The following is a 14416-nucleotide window of genomic DNA, read 5'->3' on the forward strand; positions in this document are numbered from 1 at the left end:
CCCCCCTAGTGGTCTGAGTAGTAATAGTGACCCCCCCCCCACAGTGGTCTCAGTAGTAATGCTGACCCCCACTACAATGGTAATAGTGACACCCACCCCCACTACAATGGTAATAGTGACACCCACCCCCCCAGTGGTCTTAGTAGTAATAGTGCCCCCCCCAGTGGTCTTAGTAGTAATAGTGGCCCCCCACAGTGGTCTCAGTAATAATAGTGACCCCCTCCCCCAGTGGTCTCAGTAATAATAGTGACCCCCTCCCCCAGTGGTTTCAGTAGTAATAGTGACCCCCTCCCCCTCCCACAGTGGTCTCAGTAGTAAGTGACCCCCCTCAGTGGTCTCAGTTGTAACAGCGACACCCCGCCTCCTCAGTGGTCTCAGTTGTAAGAGCGACACCCCCCCCCCCCCCCGCGCGCAGTGGTCTCAGTTGTAATAGCGACCCCCACCACAGTGGTCTCAGTTGTAATAGCGACCCCCACTCGCACTGGTCTCAGTAGTGTCAAGTGTGTGTGCCTGGAACACTTCCTCCCTTCTCCTCTAATTTCACATGAGTATTAAGGGTGCATTTACGTTTGCTTATACGAGCATAAATGCACCTTTAATCAGAACTGAGAGCATCATAAGGCTGCCTTCCACGGGCGAGGATCCACTTGTGATAAATCGCCCGCGGATCACGCTATGAAAAGCTTTCCATAGGCTAACTATGGAAAGCACAGCCCGACATCTACAAGCGGAGAATCATAGCGCTTCTACGCTTGCGGGATTGAAATTGTGGCATACTACAATTTGCCGCAATTCTACACGGTGAGCTTATCTATTAGATGGGCTCATGGCAGAGACCTGTCAGTGCTCCCCCACCCCCTCCTCCCCTGGAGCGGAATATCGCTAGCGATATTCCATCACGGCCGTGGACAGGCAGCCTTAGACCCTCTGAATTTAGAGTAGTAGACCTGTAGAAAGGCTGGAACAGTTGTCTATCTTACGGGCGCATAAATGTACCCACAGTGTGCTTCTATGAAACTGGCCGTAACGAGATTTTCTGCTCTATATACAATTAACTCTTAGTCACCCAATAAATAAAAAGTTCTAAAACTTTATAATGTAATTTCTCACCATTTACAAGATATTAGTTTGCTGTCAGTGAATGAGAACTCTTTTGTGTACATTAGAAGGAAGCAAAGCTGTCCATGACCATACATTGCCTCTATTGGATCAGATGATGTTCTTAGTCTGTAAGGGTTTTAGCAGGCCCAGAACAGTTCTACTTGTTATCAATGTCACCACAGAGGGCTATTTTGCCCTCTCAGGAGGCTGGAACCGGCACACATCATGGGGCGGAGCTACGCGATGATGCGTACAAGGGGGCGGAGCCAAAATGCCGATGCTGCCGAGCGGAGCCGAAGGGAGAAGAAGGGAGAAGACGGATCTGCGCAAGCGCGCCTAAAAAGGCAAGAAGACACCGAAATTAGACGGAACCATGGCGACGGGGACGCTAGCAACGGAGCAGGTAAGTGAATAACTTCTGTATGGCTCATATTTAATGCACGATGTATATTACAAAGTGCATTAATATGGCCATACAGAAGTGTATAACCCCACTTGCTTTCGCGAGACAACCCCTTTAAGTCTAATAGTTCTATATCTGCTATTTGCCTGTGCAAATCCACAGGAAGATAGAGCATGCAGCGTATTTTGTTTGAAAATTTGCGCGCAAGATTGCGCATGTGAACGAACCCATTGAAATCAAGGGGTTCTATTGATTGCATATTGCGCACAAAGAAAACATGGCAGGGCGGGTGAAGATTCTGGGTCTCTGGTCTTTGCACTCACCTGCCAGGTTGTTCTTCTCTCTCCCCCATCCCACAAGCAACTCTACTCTGCCTGGTGCCTGGCGTCTGGCTCCTCCCACATTCCCGGGGATTGTGATGCCTTGCAAAACTGCTAGAATTTAGCTTTGCAAAAACTGATGCACTCTGCAAAACTTGCTGAAGATCTATCTGCTTGGTAACCAAAATCACCTCTTATCTGTACTATTTAACCCTTATATTTAAGCATAGCCTCAGCTTATGCAAGGTTCTGCAAGTATAAGTACAAACGATATTCTGCAATGCATACCGTACTACAAACAATATATATTATTATGCATGTAAAAAAAATGCCTTAGTCCCCCTGCACATGGGCAGAAATTCCACGGCGGGATTTCCGGCAGAATTTCCGCCCGTGGAAGCTGCCATAGGATTGCGTTGGAAAACACGCAGAAAACAAATCAAAATGTATTAGAAAAATTGCATAAAATATAGCAATTGGGCCATATCTGTCTGTTTTAATAGCCTTACAAATGGCGAAATTGCAGAAAAAAGTATCATTAATGGACCTGTTAACGCTTATAGAACAAAACTGGTAGTTCTTAGATAAATGACATTCTGTAAAACATTTGTAAGTCATATGAGTATTACTGCTGTGCTTACATAAGACATACGGGGGGGTGGACAAAAATATGGAAACACCGTACAAAATGCATGTTTAGGATTATAATCCATATTTCAATAAGACATATAGAGACCAATTTTAAGTGGAGGTAATAGGACATATATGCTGCTGGGCAAAAGTGAACATCTGCCTGAGCAACAAGGTTCCTTTAATCAGGAGTTTGAGCCACTCAGCTTCTGTTACCAGCTGGCTCCCAAAACCACCCAGAGCAGGGCAAGAGGTAAAGTAAACACAAATTTAGTGGAAAGCTCTCCACTAAGCAGGGGCCGATAGGGCAGCTCAGTGCTAATGATTAAAATCCTATGCATTTCGTTCAGTGTTTCCATATTTTTGTCCACCCTTGTACATGTGGTTGATCAGACGTTCGCTCAAACCCTGGATCCAGTTTATTTGTGTAAAGCACTTGCTATAGGCTTGTAGATGATGAGTCCTGCAGTTGTTTTTTTCTCTTAGGCCGAGGCGAATCCACTTGCGGACGGTAATCCCGGGATTAGCCAGCCATGTGGACAAGATTTTTCAGAAATCTTGTCCACATGGGAAGGCAAATTCATTGCAGCAAAGGTGGCAGAAGCAAGTGCTGTGGCGCAGATTCACTGGCCACAGCATGTCCATTCTTTTATTTTTTTCATTGCGGCCGCGCTCTCCTCTAAGTGCCGCGGGTTTTGAAGTAGCGCTTTGCAGGCGGAAATCTCGCGGTTTTTCGCTGTGGCCAAACTGCGATATTTCCGCCAGGAATACGCCGTGTGGGAACCCAGCCTTAGGGCTCATGCCCACGGCCGTGACTGACTCCGCCAGCGGAATATCACAGCGCAGTCCGCCACGCCCCCTGCACCCCACCACAAAACCTCCATACTGACCGCTCCGGATCCTCTGTACACGTCCCGCATGGAGGGCCAGCAGGCATTCACAGTACAGTGCATGACGTGCCGGCAGTGTCAGATGACGTGGCCAGCGGTGGGCGGGGCCATGTATTTACAGTGGGCAGGGCCACGTATTTACAGTGGGCAAGGCCACGTTGTCTACAATGGAAGCTGGCCACGCATATTCCTGTGGCATTTAAAACTCCGCTGCATGAACATTAAGCTATTAGGTTCAATAGAACCTTATAGCTGCAGGGCAACGTCGCGGAGTTCCGTGGGCATTAGCCCTTATTACTTTTCTCTGTCTCTGTACAGGTATAATAATCACATACAGCTGAGTCTGAAGTAATTACAACATATATCACATGCCATTATAATGTTTTGCTTTACCCTAGTTATTTGATATTGATGGCGATGGCAGCATCACAGAAAATGAATTCAGTTCCCTGTTAAGATCTTCACTTGGCGTTCCAGACCTTGATGTTTCCAAACTTTTCCAGGATATGGATGCTGATGAGTCAGGAAAACTCTGTTATGGTAAGAAAGACCAGAACTAATACATTATCATCACAAAATGACACATTCAAAGGGGATCTGTCATTAATAAGGAGGAATCCCTCCTACTGGCCATGTCTGTGAAGAATGGAAGACCGGACAGTAGTATAAGCATGTGAGGGGAGTTGTCCCACTGTGCAGAAGTCTTGAGAGATGAAGCACATTTTTCAGCAAACTATAACAATGTTTACTTTAAGTTGTACACAATAAACATACAGACCCTTTAAGGGTTGGTCCAGTGGTAGGCTTCTGATGGTCTGTCCTCAAGATGGTTATCAATAGTAGACTGGAATGGGCCTGCTGCATGGGATTCTCACCAATATGCTGTTCTCTGGGCTGGTGAGTTTGTACACTGAGCTGATATTACCAGGAAGCAGACTGCTTCGTTCCCTGGCTACAGCAGTGGAAAAGGGGCTGTCTGCTTCCTGCAAAAATTGGCTCAGTGCATGAGAGCAGTGGACCAGAGAACAGATGATGAGAGGTAGTCCCAGGTGGCAGACACCCACGGATCTGCTATTGATGGCGTTTCCTGAGGATAGACCTTCAATAGCTTACAATTGGACACCCCCTTTAAGTAGCATATGTTTTCAAATGTTGTAATACAGTTTTAAATCCTTTGTCAATATAATTCGGAACACTCAACTACACAGGCTTAGAAATCTTTTTAATGCTGTATTTGCTAGCCAGTCTTTGTGGAATCAACCCCTTAGTGACCAAGCCTGTTTTCGCCTTAATGACCAGGCCAAATTTTGCAAATCTGACACGTGTCAATTTAGCATGGAAAAACACCAGAAAGGTTTTGCATATCCAAGCGATTCTGACATTGTTTTTTCGCCACATGTTGTACTTCATTTAGGTGGAAAAAAAGACCGATAGAATTTGTGTTTATTTATTAAAAGCGCCAAAATTGGGAAAAATTTTTAAAAATAGTCATTTTTTCACATTTCCAACTGCAATATCTCAAATATGTGTAAACATAATATAGAAATTTTTGCTAAGATATATATTTCCATCCGTTTACTTTATTTTGGGCGCACATTGGAAAAACTTTTGTTTTTTTTTAACCATTTAGGAGACGTACAAATTTAATATTACTTTTCAGCATTTTGAGGAACAGTTTGTTTTTCTACACCAAGCCAAGATTGGAAAGGCTCATAAAAGTCAAAATGATAGATACCCCCACAAATGACCCCATTTTTAAAACTACACCCCTTAACGTATTCACTAAGGGGTGTTATGAGTGTTTAAACCAAACAGGTTTTTTTTAGGAGTCAATGCAATTTAGAAGAGAAAAACTAAAATTTCATATTTTTGCAAATATGTCATTTTAAAGGCAGGAATTATTTCTATAGTACACATGAAAATGAGGATTTGCACCCCAGAATGGATAAGCCTGTTTATCCCGTGCTCAGAAACATACCCATTGTGGCCCTAGTATTACGCCTGTATGCACAATGGGGCCCAAAATGAAAGGAGCAAGCGGTGGCTTTCAAAACAGAAATTTTGCTTGAAGGAGATTTAGGCCCTATTGCACACTTGTAGAGCCATTGAGTGACCAAAACGATGGAGAACGCCCACAAGTGACCCCATTTTGAAAAGTAGACCCCTTAACGAATTTATCTAGGGGTACGATGACAAACGCAATCCTATGCAGACGGCCGCAGTTTGGCCACGCGGCAAACAAACCGCGGCATGCTTTATTTCTGTGCGGGGCTCGTAGAGCAGAAACGTCACTGTCCGGCCACCGGCTCTGGTCTGCGCATGCACCGGCTGCCCAGCAAGCCGGCACATCAAACAGCTGGAGCCGCGGGCGCAGGTGAGTATGCGCCGCTCTCTGCAGGCGCTCGGGTCGGATCCCGCGGCGAGAAACCTCGCAGCCGGATCCGACCCACCCATCTGCAGGCGGCCTAACACAGTCAAGTTACTGGTCTACTTGCAGTCTTTATGATGCTAGTCTATCTCTCATGGACTGCTCAAACCAACAAGTCCCAGTTCAGAGCTACGGTACCATGGTCCAAACTGTCTATGCATTCTCTTCCTCAGGACAAGAGGTTCTAGTAAATTTTCTCACTCACATTGTTTACCAGTATTAGTGTAGTATGTCTTCATCAGAAGTGTGGGCGTGACCGGGCTGAGCTGCAGGTAACGGCTAGGTCACGCCCACAGCTCCCGATTGGCTGTGGCACACATGCACCTTCAACCTGGGGTTAACAATGGGAGTCACTGCTCTAATGCACCCTGCAGCTGATGCAGCAGGAGGCTAGCTATCACTGACAGCTGGCTCCCGCTGCCAGAGCTCGTCACTGTGGGGGCTGATAGCAGAACAGGACGCCTGTATCTGGAATCCTCTTGCCATAACAACCCATCGGCAGTACACGATTTTTATCTCGGGGGTCCGATGACAAAAACAGAGGGAGCTGCCTCCCTCTAAGAAAACCCTTAAAGGGGTTGTCCCGCGCCGAAACGTTTTTTTTTTTTTCCCAATAGCCCCCCCCCCCCCCCCGTTCGGCGCGAGACAAACCCGATGCAGGGGTTAAAAAAGAAAACCGGAGAGTGCTTACCTGAATCCCCGCGCTCCGGTGACTTCTTACTTACCTGGTGAAGATGGCCGCCGGGATCTTCACCCTCGGTGGATCGCAGGGCTTCTGTGCGGTCCATTGCCGATTCCAGCCTCCTGATTGGCTGGAATCGGCACGTGACAGGGCGGAGCTACAAGGAGCCGCTCTCCGGCACGAGCGGCCCCATTCAGAAAAGAAGAAGACCGGACTGCGCAAGCGCGTCTAATCCGGCGATTAGACGCTGAAAATTAGACGGCACCATGGAGACGAGGACGCTAGCAACGGAACAGGTAAGTGAATAACTTCTGATAACTTCTGTATGGCTTATAATTAATGCACAATGTACATTACAAAGTGCATTAATATGGCCATACAGAAGTGTATACCCCCACTTTGTTTCGCGGGACAACCCCTTTAACAGCGTCTCTATGATGCACCGAGCTTTTGGCAGCTCGGTGAAGGTGTGTATGCCACAGCTAATTGGGAGCTGTGGGCGTGACCTGGGCATTACCTGTAGCTCAGCCTTGTCATGCCCACACTTCCGGTGTAGACATACTACACTAATACCCTGTTTACCTTCACCCAGCCTCTTCCCCACAGCAGGCGTCACAGAACTTCACTTGTGACTAATGACTATAGGTTGCATCAACTTCTGTTTGAACCTCACAATTCTCTTGCGCACTTCATCAGCACAGAAAACGCAACCCTCAGCTGTGCACCACACCCTGCCTATCATACCCCAACAGGCACCTTCCCACAGAATCAGACTTGATCCACTATTCATCCATCCAACACACATACTCTGCGCAGCACGATACCCGGGGAGAAACACCAAAAAAATGACTGGGATACAAACTAATCCTATGACGTCCATGGAGGCTATGACAGAGACTATCACACTTTCTAACTGCATGGTCACAAACAATACTCATCATCAGTCAGGCAGTAATCATCAGCCGAACTCTCATGTCAGCAATTACATCAAACAGTTGTATAATACACAATTACAATATCCAATATACCTCTGTAGTTATGTAATAAACAACACAGTATTTGCTATGATAAACCTGAGTATTTCCTTTACTAAACACTAACATCTGTGTAATAAACCATATTTTTCCCATTAAATATAACATTAGTATCACTTTTCTTCATATACATTAGTGTTTGCATTAGTTTCTTCACTTTTAGCATTAACATCACTCCTCTAACTATGCTCCATTCAACAACATCATTTCTACAAAAGCATTCTATCTAGAGATGAGTGAGCATACTCGATAAGGCAAACTACTCGAGCGAGTAGTGCCTTATGCGAGTACCTGCCCGCTCTTCTCTAAAGATTCGGCTGCCGACGCGGGTGACAGGTGAGTTACGGCGGTGAGCAGGGGGGAGGGGGGGGGAGAGGGGGAGAGAGATCTCCCCCCTCTTCCTCCCCGCTCTTCCCCGCAGCTCCCCGCCGGCACCCAAATCTTTAGAGACGAGCGGGCAGGTACTCGAATAAGGCCCTACTCACTCGAGTAGTTTGCCTTATCGAGTATGCTCGCTCATCTCTAATTCTATCACCAATGACATTTGACTATCCAGTCTGCGTTACCTTTTCACATCCCACTTACATACAAAGCATTAGAGGTCATACAGATCATACACATTTTCCAAATGTGTATAAAAGAAGAGGAATATATGGCAAGGACAATACATATATTTTCATTAATCAAATGCCTCCCTCTGCAAAACCATTCCCCACACAATTCTCTCCCCAGGGGATATAACCCAGCCTAACACATGTGATTATTATATACTTACTAATGGAGGAGTTCAGTGTCTTGTAATTTCATGTCCCTCTCTACTTAGTATGCCAGTTCTTTACTTTTATAGACCTTCAAATGTATCTATGAAAAACATTTTATTTGGAGTGTTAAATGGTGAGAGCTTTAAAATCCCTTATTTTGGAGGTGTGGTAGACATGGGAAGTATTCAAATGGATGCCCATATATTGCAAGATTGCCCCATTTGTCTGGCTTTAAAGAGGACCTGTCAAGAGGCCCGACATACCCGTTTTGGTAAATAATTGTATTCCCCATTATTGTCGCGACCTTGGAGCAGCTTTACTTATAGCTCTTTGTTGTACTATTCCTTTATTGTTCCTTCCACTTCTATGGTATGAATAGCTTGACCACTTGGTGTTACTAGTTGGGGGTCGTGTCCCTAGACATTCTCACACTATCCAATCAGTGCTTGACAGAGTCAGGTTGTGTAGAGCAATGGTCCCCAACTCCAGTCCTCAGGGACCACAAACAGGTCATGTTTTCAGGATATCCTATAGAAAGAACACCTGTGCCAATGTCTGAGGCACCAACAATAATTACATCACCTGTGCATCACTGAGGAAATCCTGAAAATATGACCTGTTAGCGGTCCCTGAGGACTGGAGTTGGGGAACCCTGGTGTAGAGACACACCCGTTTCACAAGAGGAATAACAGAGGAACAGCACAACACAATGTTATAAGAAACTATGTTCTAAGATGTTTCATGGAGAAAAAAAGTATTAACTAAAATGGACAAGTCAGGAGAGCTAACAGGCCCCCATTAACCCCTTAGTGACCACTCATATGTGTTTTTACATCCTGGGTTTCCGGGCTTTAATCCCCAGGGCTGTAAAAACATGCTTGCCCTGGATATTAAGGCCCCGGGGTCTGTGTGGGTGACAGCTCCCTGCTAAAGTTTGCCGGAGGTTGCTGATAGCCTGTAGTTGTGATGGGTCACACGATTGTGATTATGCAATAATGGCGATCGCATAAAAGTAAAAGAAAAGTTGGAGAAGGTTAAAGTTTCATGTCCCCACACGGATTGGATCCATAGGAAGAGCTGAGAGTCCTTCCAGGACCTGACACAGTCTTCTGCACATGTGCGTCGGTTTTCAAAATGGGGTAATTTGTGGGGTTTCACCATCATTTTGGCCACTCTAGGGCTCTACAAATGGGCAATGGGGCCTTAAACACTTTCAAGCAAAATTTCTGTTCTGAAAGCCACCAGCTGTTTCTTTCGTTTTGGGCCCCATTGTGCATACATATATAAGATTAGGGCCACAATGGGTATGTTTTTGAACACAGGACAAACAGGGGTATCCATTTTGGGGTACAAATCCTCATTTTCATGTGCACTATAGAAAAAAAAACTGTCTTTAAAATGACATATTTTCAAAAATATAAAATTGTTGTTTTTTTCTCCTCTAAATTGCATTGACTCCTGAAAAGAAACTGTGGGGTCAAAATACTCAAAACACCCTTCGGTGAATATATATATATAGTGTGAGGGTATCTGTCATTCGGACACCTATGAGCCTTTGCAATCTTGGCTTGGTGTAGGAAAACAAAATGATTCTCAAAATGTTAATGTTAAATTTTGTATGTCTCCTAAATGGTTAAAAAAAACAAAGGTTTTTCCAATGTGCTTCCAGAATAAAGTAAACAGATGAAAATATATATCTTAGCAAAAAAGTGTACAGTATGTTTGCACATATTTGACATATTGCATTTGAAAATGTTAAACTGACAATTTTCTCAAAATCTTCCCAATTGTGGTGCTTTTAATAAATATACACAAATTCTATTGGTCTGTTTTTACCTAAATGAAGTACAATATGTTGCTAAAAAACAATGTCAGAATTACTTGGATATGCAAAAGCTTTTCGGAGTTTTTCTATGTTAAAGTGACACGTCAGATTTCCAACATTTGGCCTGATCATTAAGGCACAAACGGGCTTTAACACTAAGGGGTTGAACTATCAGCCAGTTTTCTAAACCAGACAACCCCCTTATACACTGTATGCCTTCAACCAAACCAAGTCTTTTAAATTTACTGCTGTCATAAATTAATGTCAGATTAATGGTGTTGTCCAACTGGAAACTATTGATGGCCTATCTTTATCCAATAGCAGATTGGTGGGGTTCCGCTGCATTGTATTCCACCAATCACTCTTTGCGGGGCTGCTTTGTTCAAGTACTGAGCTGATTTCTAAAATAAGCAGATAGCTTCAGTTTCACTGTAGTGGACCAGCTTGGTATTACAGAAAATGTTTCTAATTACTTTAATGGGAACCTTGGCTGCAATACCAAGCCTCACCACTACAGTGGGAAAGGAGCTGTCTGATTGCTGCAGAATTCTGCTCATTGCATTAGTGCACTGGCTTGGCAAACAGCTGATGGACAAGGATCCTGGGCGGCAGACACCCATTAATCTACTATTGATGGCCTATCGTAAGGATAGGCCAACAATAGTTTACAACTGGACAACTTCATTAACTATATATGCACCAACCTACAAATCTAGAAATACTAGAAGTACAGTAGGCAAAATATGTAACTTTATTATAAAAAATAAAGGTAGTACAGGTATGCTGAAAAGCAGTAGCCACGGGTAAAAATCAGTGTATTTTTTAGCTCTGTCTTCTATGGAATACCATGTTTGTCTGCCTCATGTACATGAGATGCTGCAATAATATGTTTATGGTTGTGCACCAAAATTCTTCATGGCTTATTTTAATTCTATTTCTATTTCTTGTAGAGGAGTTTAAAAACTTTTTCCTGAGTCATCCAGAATATTCAAAATTGTTTACAACCTACCTTGACCACCAGAAATATTACTTGCATGTACTGCAGCAAGAGGAAGAGGAAGACAAGAATTTAGAACCCTTCATAGCCGGAAACCAGGGCACCAACAGCAGCATAGAGGAAGCTACTAGTTCATCAGACAAAAAAGTAGACTGAATGAGACTAAAAAGAATAAGGATTTTTAAATAAAGTTGTGCTTTATATCTGTGTTAGGACGCAGGGGGCTTTTCCCCACTTTTTGCCTGTGTGATACATTACTCATTGAAGATGATTATCATAGTTCGCTGGTTTATATTTAGTTTCTCCTTTTTTCAAATTTAGGGAACCATGTCCACAATTAAAACCATAAGTTTTATGCAGAGCCCAATGCATGGGGCCTGTATGGTAGTGCATGAAGGGCAGGTAGGTCCTTAGTATGGAGTCGCCCCACCTCTGAGCACTGTCATTCAGTCTCAATCAGACTCCCTATGTAAGGAGAAATAAGCTAAGGCAAAGCTATAGTAGAAAATCTCTGCACAAAAATCCATGTAATTTGGTTTGATTGTTCCTGCAGTATGTGCATGGGGCTTTTAGAAACCAAATTCACCTGCGGAATACATTTTTACTGCAGAAAATGTTCTGCAACAGATCTACCTCAAGTGAGCATACATTTAGGAGCCGATTTTTCTTTTTGAGGAAGGGAGGGGCAAAATAAGAAGTCACCAGCAAAACACACCAAAACGGGGCTAGGTGAGCAAGACCTTAATTGGCTGTCTCATTACGAGTACCCCTTTCGTTACGCCCTTTTTACTCTTTCTAGGCATATGGTTTTCTCTACTGGAGTTGTTCCAGATTATTCAAGTATTATATGGATGGCTCTGCATTTTAACGGCTTTAATTGAAAATATACAACAAGCCATAGTTCCTGGGGCTGGCCTCAGTCTAAATTCTTTTTTTAAGTGTTCTAATACACCTGAAACTAAAAGCAAAGGAACTTTGCATAAATTTAAAGGGGTCTTCCAGGAAGAATACTACTGATGATCGGTGATGATCGGTCATCAATAGTTGATCAGCTGGGGTCCGTAGCTTGGGGCCCCGACCGATCTGCTAAGTGGGCACATGCTGCAAATACAGAGATCGGAGCGGAAGTCTCTGAGCCGACCTCTGTGTAGTGGCTGGCACTTGTAACTGCAGTCACAGCTCACATTGATTTCAATGAGAGCCATGCCTGCAGTTACGAGCGCCGGCCACTAGACTGAGGTTGGCGCGGAGACTTCCACTCTGACCTCTGTGTATTTGCGACGCTGACAGCATGCGCCCGCTCAGCTGAACGGTCGGGGTCCCAAGCGGCAGACCCCAGCAGATCAACTATTGATGACCTATTAAAAGGACAGGTCAGCAGTAGTATTCTCCCTGGAAAACTCATTTAAACATTTCCTACCATTTTGTTTCTGCAGCTCCTATATAGTTCTATGTGTCTCTATGGTAACAGACTACAGATATGCTCTGTGTAGTCTGATCCAGTTGTCATACATTTTTTCTGTCCCTTTTGTCATGATTATCTACTGAATGTACTTTACCAAGATTTAGCGGACATATATAAGGATGTATGGCATCAACAGAAACATCAGACAACGTAGGTTGTATTTGTTGTTTGTTACAAAGGGGAAGCATAGGTCTACATAGGAGCTGTAGAAAAACATTGTTTGCCAAGGTGGACATAGCCTTTTAGCACAACATAACCTTATGTCTGAACCCTACCAAATATTTCTCATTGTACTGTGAGGTTGACCCTAGTGAAATACATCATGTTTTTTTAAAATAAAAAGTGATTAAAAGATGTAAGTAAAGTGAATATTTCTGCATATTTTGTAAATTTACTGTGTAAAAGTATGATTCTCCTTTAACGTTATTATTAGAGATGAGCGAGTATACTCGTTTCGAGTAATTACTCGATCGAGCACCGCGATTTTCGAGTACTTCCGTACTCGGGTGAAAAGATTCGGGGGGCGCCAGGGAGCGGGGGGAGGCATGGCGGCGCAGGGGTTAGTAGCGGGGAACAGGGGGGTGCCCTCCCTCTCCCCCTCACTCCCCGCTGCAACCCCCCAGTCACCCACGGCGCCCCCCGAATCTTTTCGCCCGAGTACGTAAGTACTCAAAAATCGCGGTGCTCGGGCGAAAAAGGGGCGTGGCCGAGTATGCTCGCTCATCTCTAGTTATTATTCATGGTGCCATGGTCCAAACGAAAGTTCACAAATTCCATACCAAGTTTTCAGCTCACAGTATCCGAATAGAGCGCTGGATCTGGAACCTATACATTTCTTCATACCATGGTCCAAAGCCTCCCATAGCAGCCATCAATATAAAAAACAATCACAGTTCTTTCAAATGGAGAATATTTACATGCAATATCTATCTACACCAGCGATCTAATTGACTGACAACTGCCGCCCCAGCCTCATATATTTCACATCTGCTTTAGGGCTTTAGTTATAATTTCATTCCTCTACTCCATTTTTTTTGGAGCATAGAAGCGGAATTAAAACAGAAACTGATTCATTTTTTTCCACCATTTTAATAGGGCTTTTAAAAATGGAAAGAAAACTGAAAGCTTTTGTTTGCTTCCATTACATTAGGGCTCTGTTTTTTAAACAGAGCAGATAACGCTGCTCTATTTGTTGCATTTAAAAAAGGAACAGACGCAAATAGCAGCTATTTTTTGCTTTCAGTTTTTAAAAACCCCATTAATATCAATAGTTGAAAAAACAGATCAGTTCATTTCCGTTTTAATTCCATTTCTCTGCTCCAAAGACTGAGAAGAGAAACCAAATTATAACTGAAAACCTAAGGCCCAGCTCTCACAACCATTCAGATTCTGCATGCTGTGAGCCCGGCCATTGACCCTGCGTACGGAACTAACCTGTACTGCATATGGCCTCCTAGGCTTGGAGGCGGTCATGCGTAGTACAGGGGGGGGGGGGGTTGTTTGTATTTCTTGGGCAATCGCTTAGTGGATTAATTGCATGGGCTGCGGGTCGAACACCTCCATTGACTTTAATAGAGGCTGTCTGTGCAGAGAGCATGCTGCGATTTTTCTTCTGCTTGCAGAATACACAATACGTATGCATGAGTGTGAGGGAAAAGAAAATCGGAACCACATGGCTTTCAATGCCTGTGTTTTGCTGCGGGAATCCACGCAAGCGACAATCGCGGAATCCGCATTTCAAATTTGGCTGTGTTAGGCAGGCGCACATAAAAATGCCAACGGCCATGTGAATAAGCCCTTTAATAAACAAACCAAGGGGGCAGTTTTTTAATTGGCTCAAAAAAATTTTTTTATTGTCCCTATGTGCATCCTCTAGTTAT

At 44.0% G+C, this 14416-nt stretch overlaps 1 protein-coding gene across 1 annotated transcript in view; it reads left to right on the forward strand.

Annotated features, from left to right (window-relative positions):
• The window catches only part of LOC136604695 (lysophosphatidylcholine acyltransferase 2-like), a 95843-nt gene extending 84491 nt beyond the window's left edge, over positions 1 to 11352 (forward strand). Inside the window, exons 5-6 of the mRNA XM_066588920.1 lie at positions 3743 to 3884; positions 11025 to 11352. Coding sequence (XP_066445017.1) covers positions 3743 to 3884; positions 11025 to 11227 — 345 coding nt within the window. The 3' untranslated portion in view covers positions 11228 to 11352. The remainder of the gene's footprint in view (positions 1 to 3742; positions 3885 to 11024) is intronic.
• The last annotated feature ends 3064 nt before the right edge of the window (positions 11353 to 14416 follow it).

This window comes from Eleutherodactylus coqui, unplaced genomic scaffold (genome assembly GCF_035609145.1).
Source record: "Eleutherodactylus coqui strain aEleCoq1 unplaced genomic scaffold, aEleCoq1.hap1 HAP1_SCAFFOLD_68, whole genome shotgun sequence".
In the NCBI taxonomy this organism is placed as follows: Eukaryota; Metazoa; Chordata; class Amphibia; order Anura; family Eleutherodactylidae; genus Eleutherodactylus; species Eleutherodactylus coqui.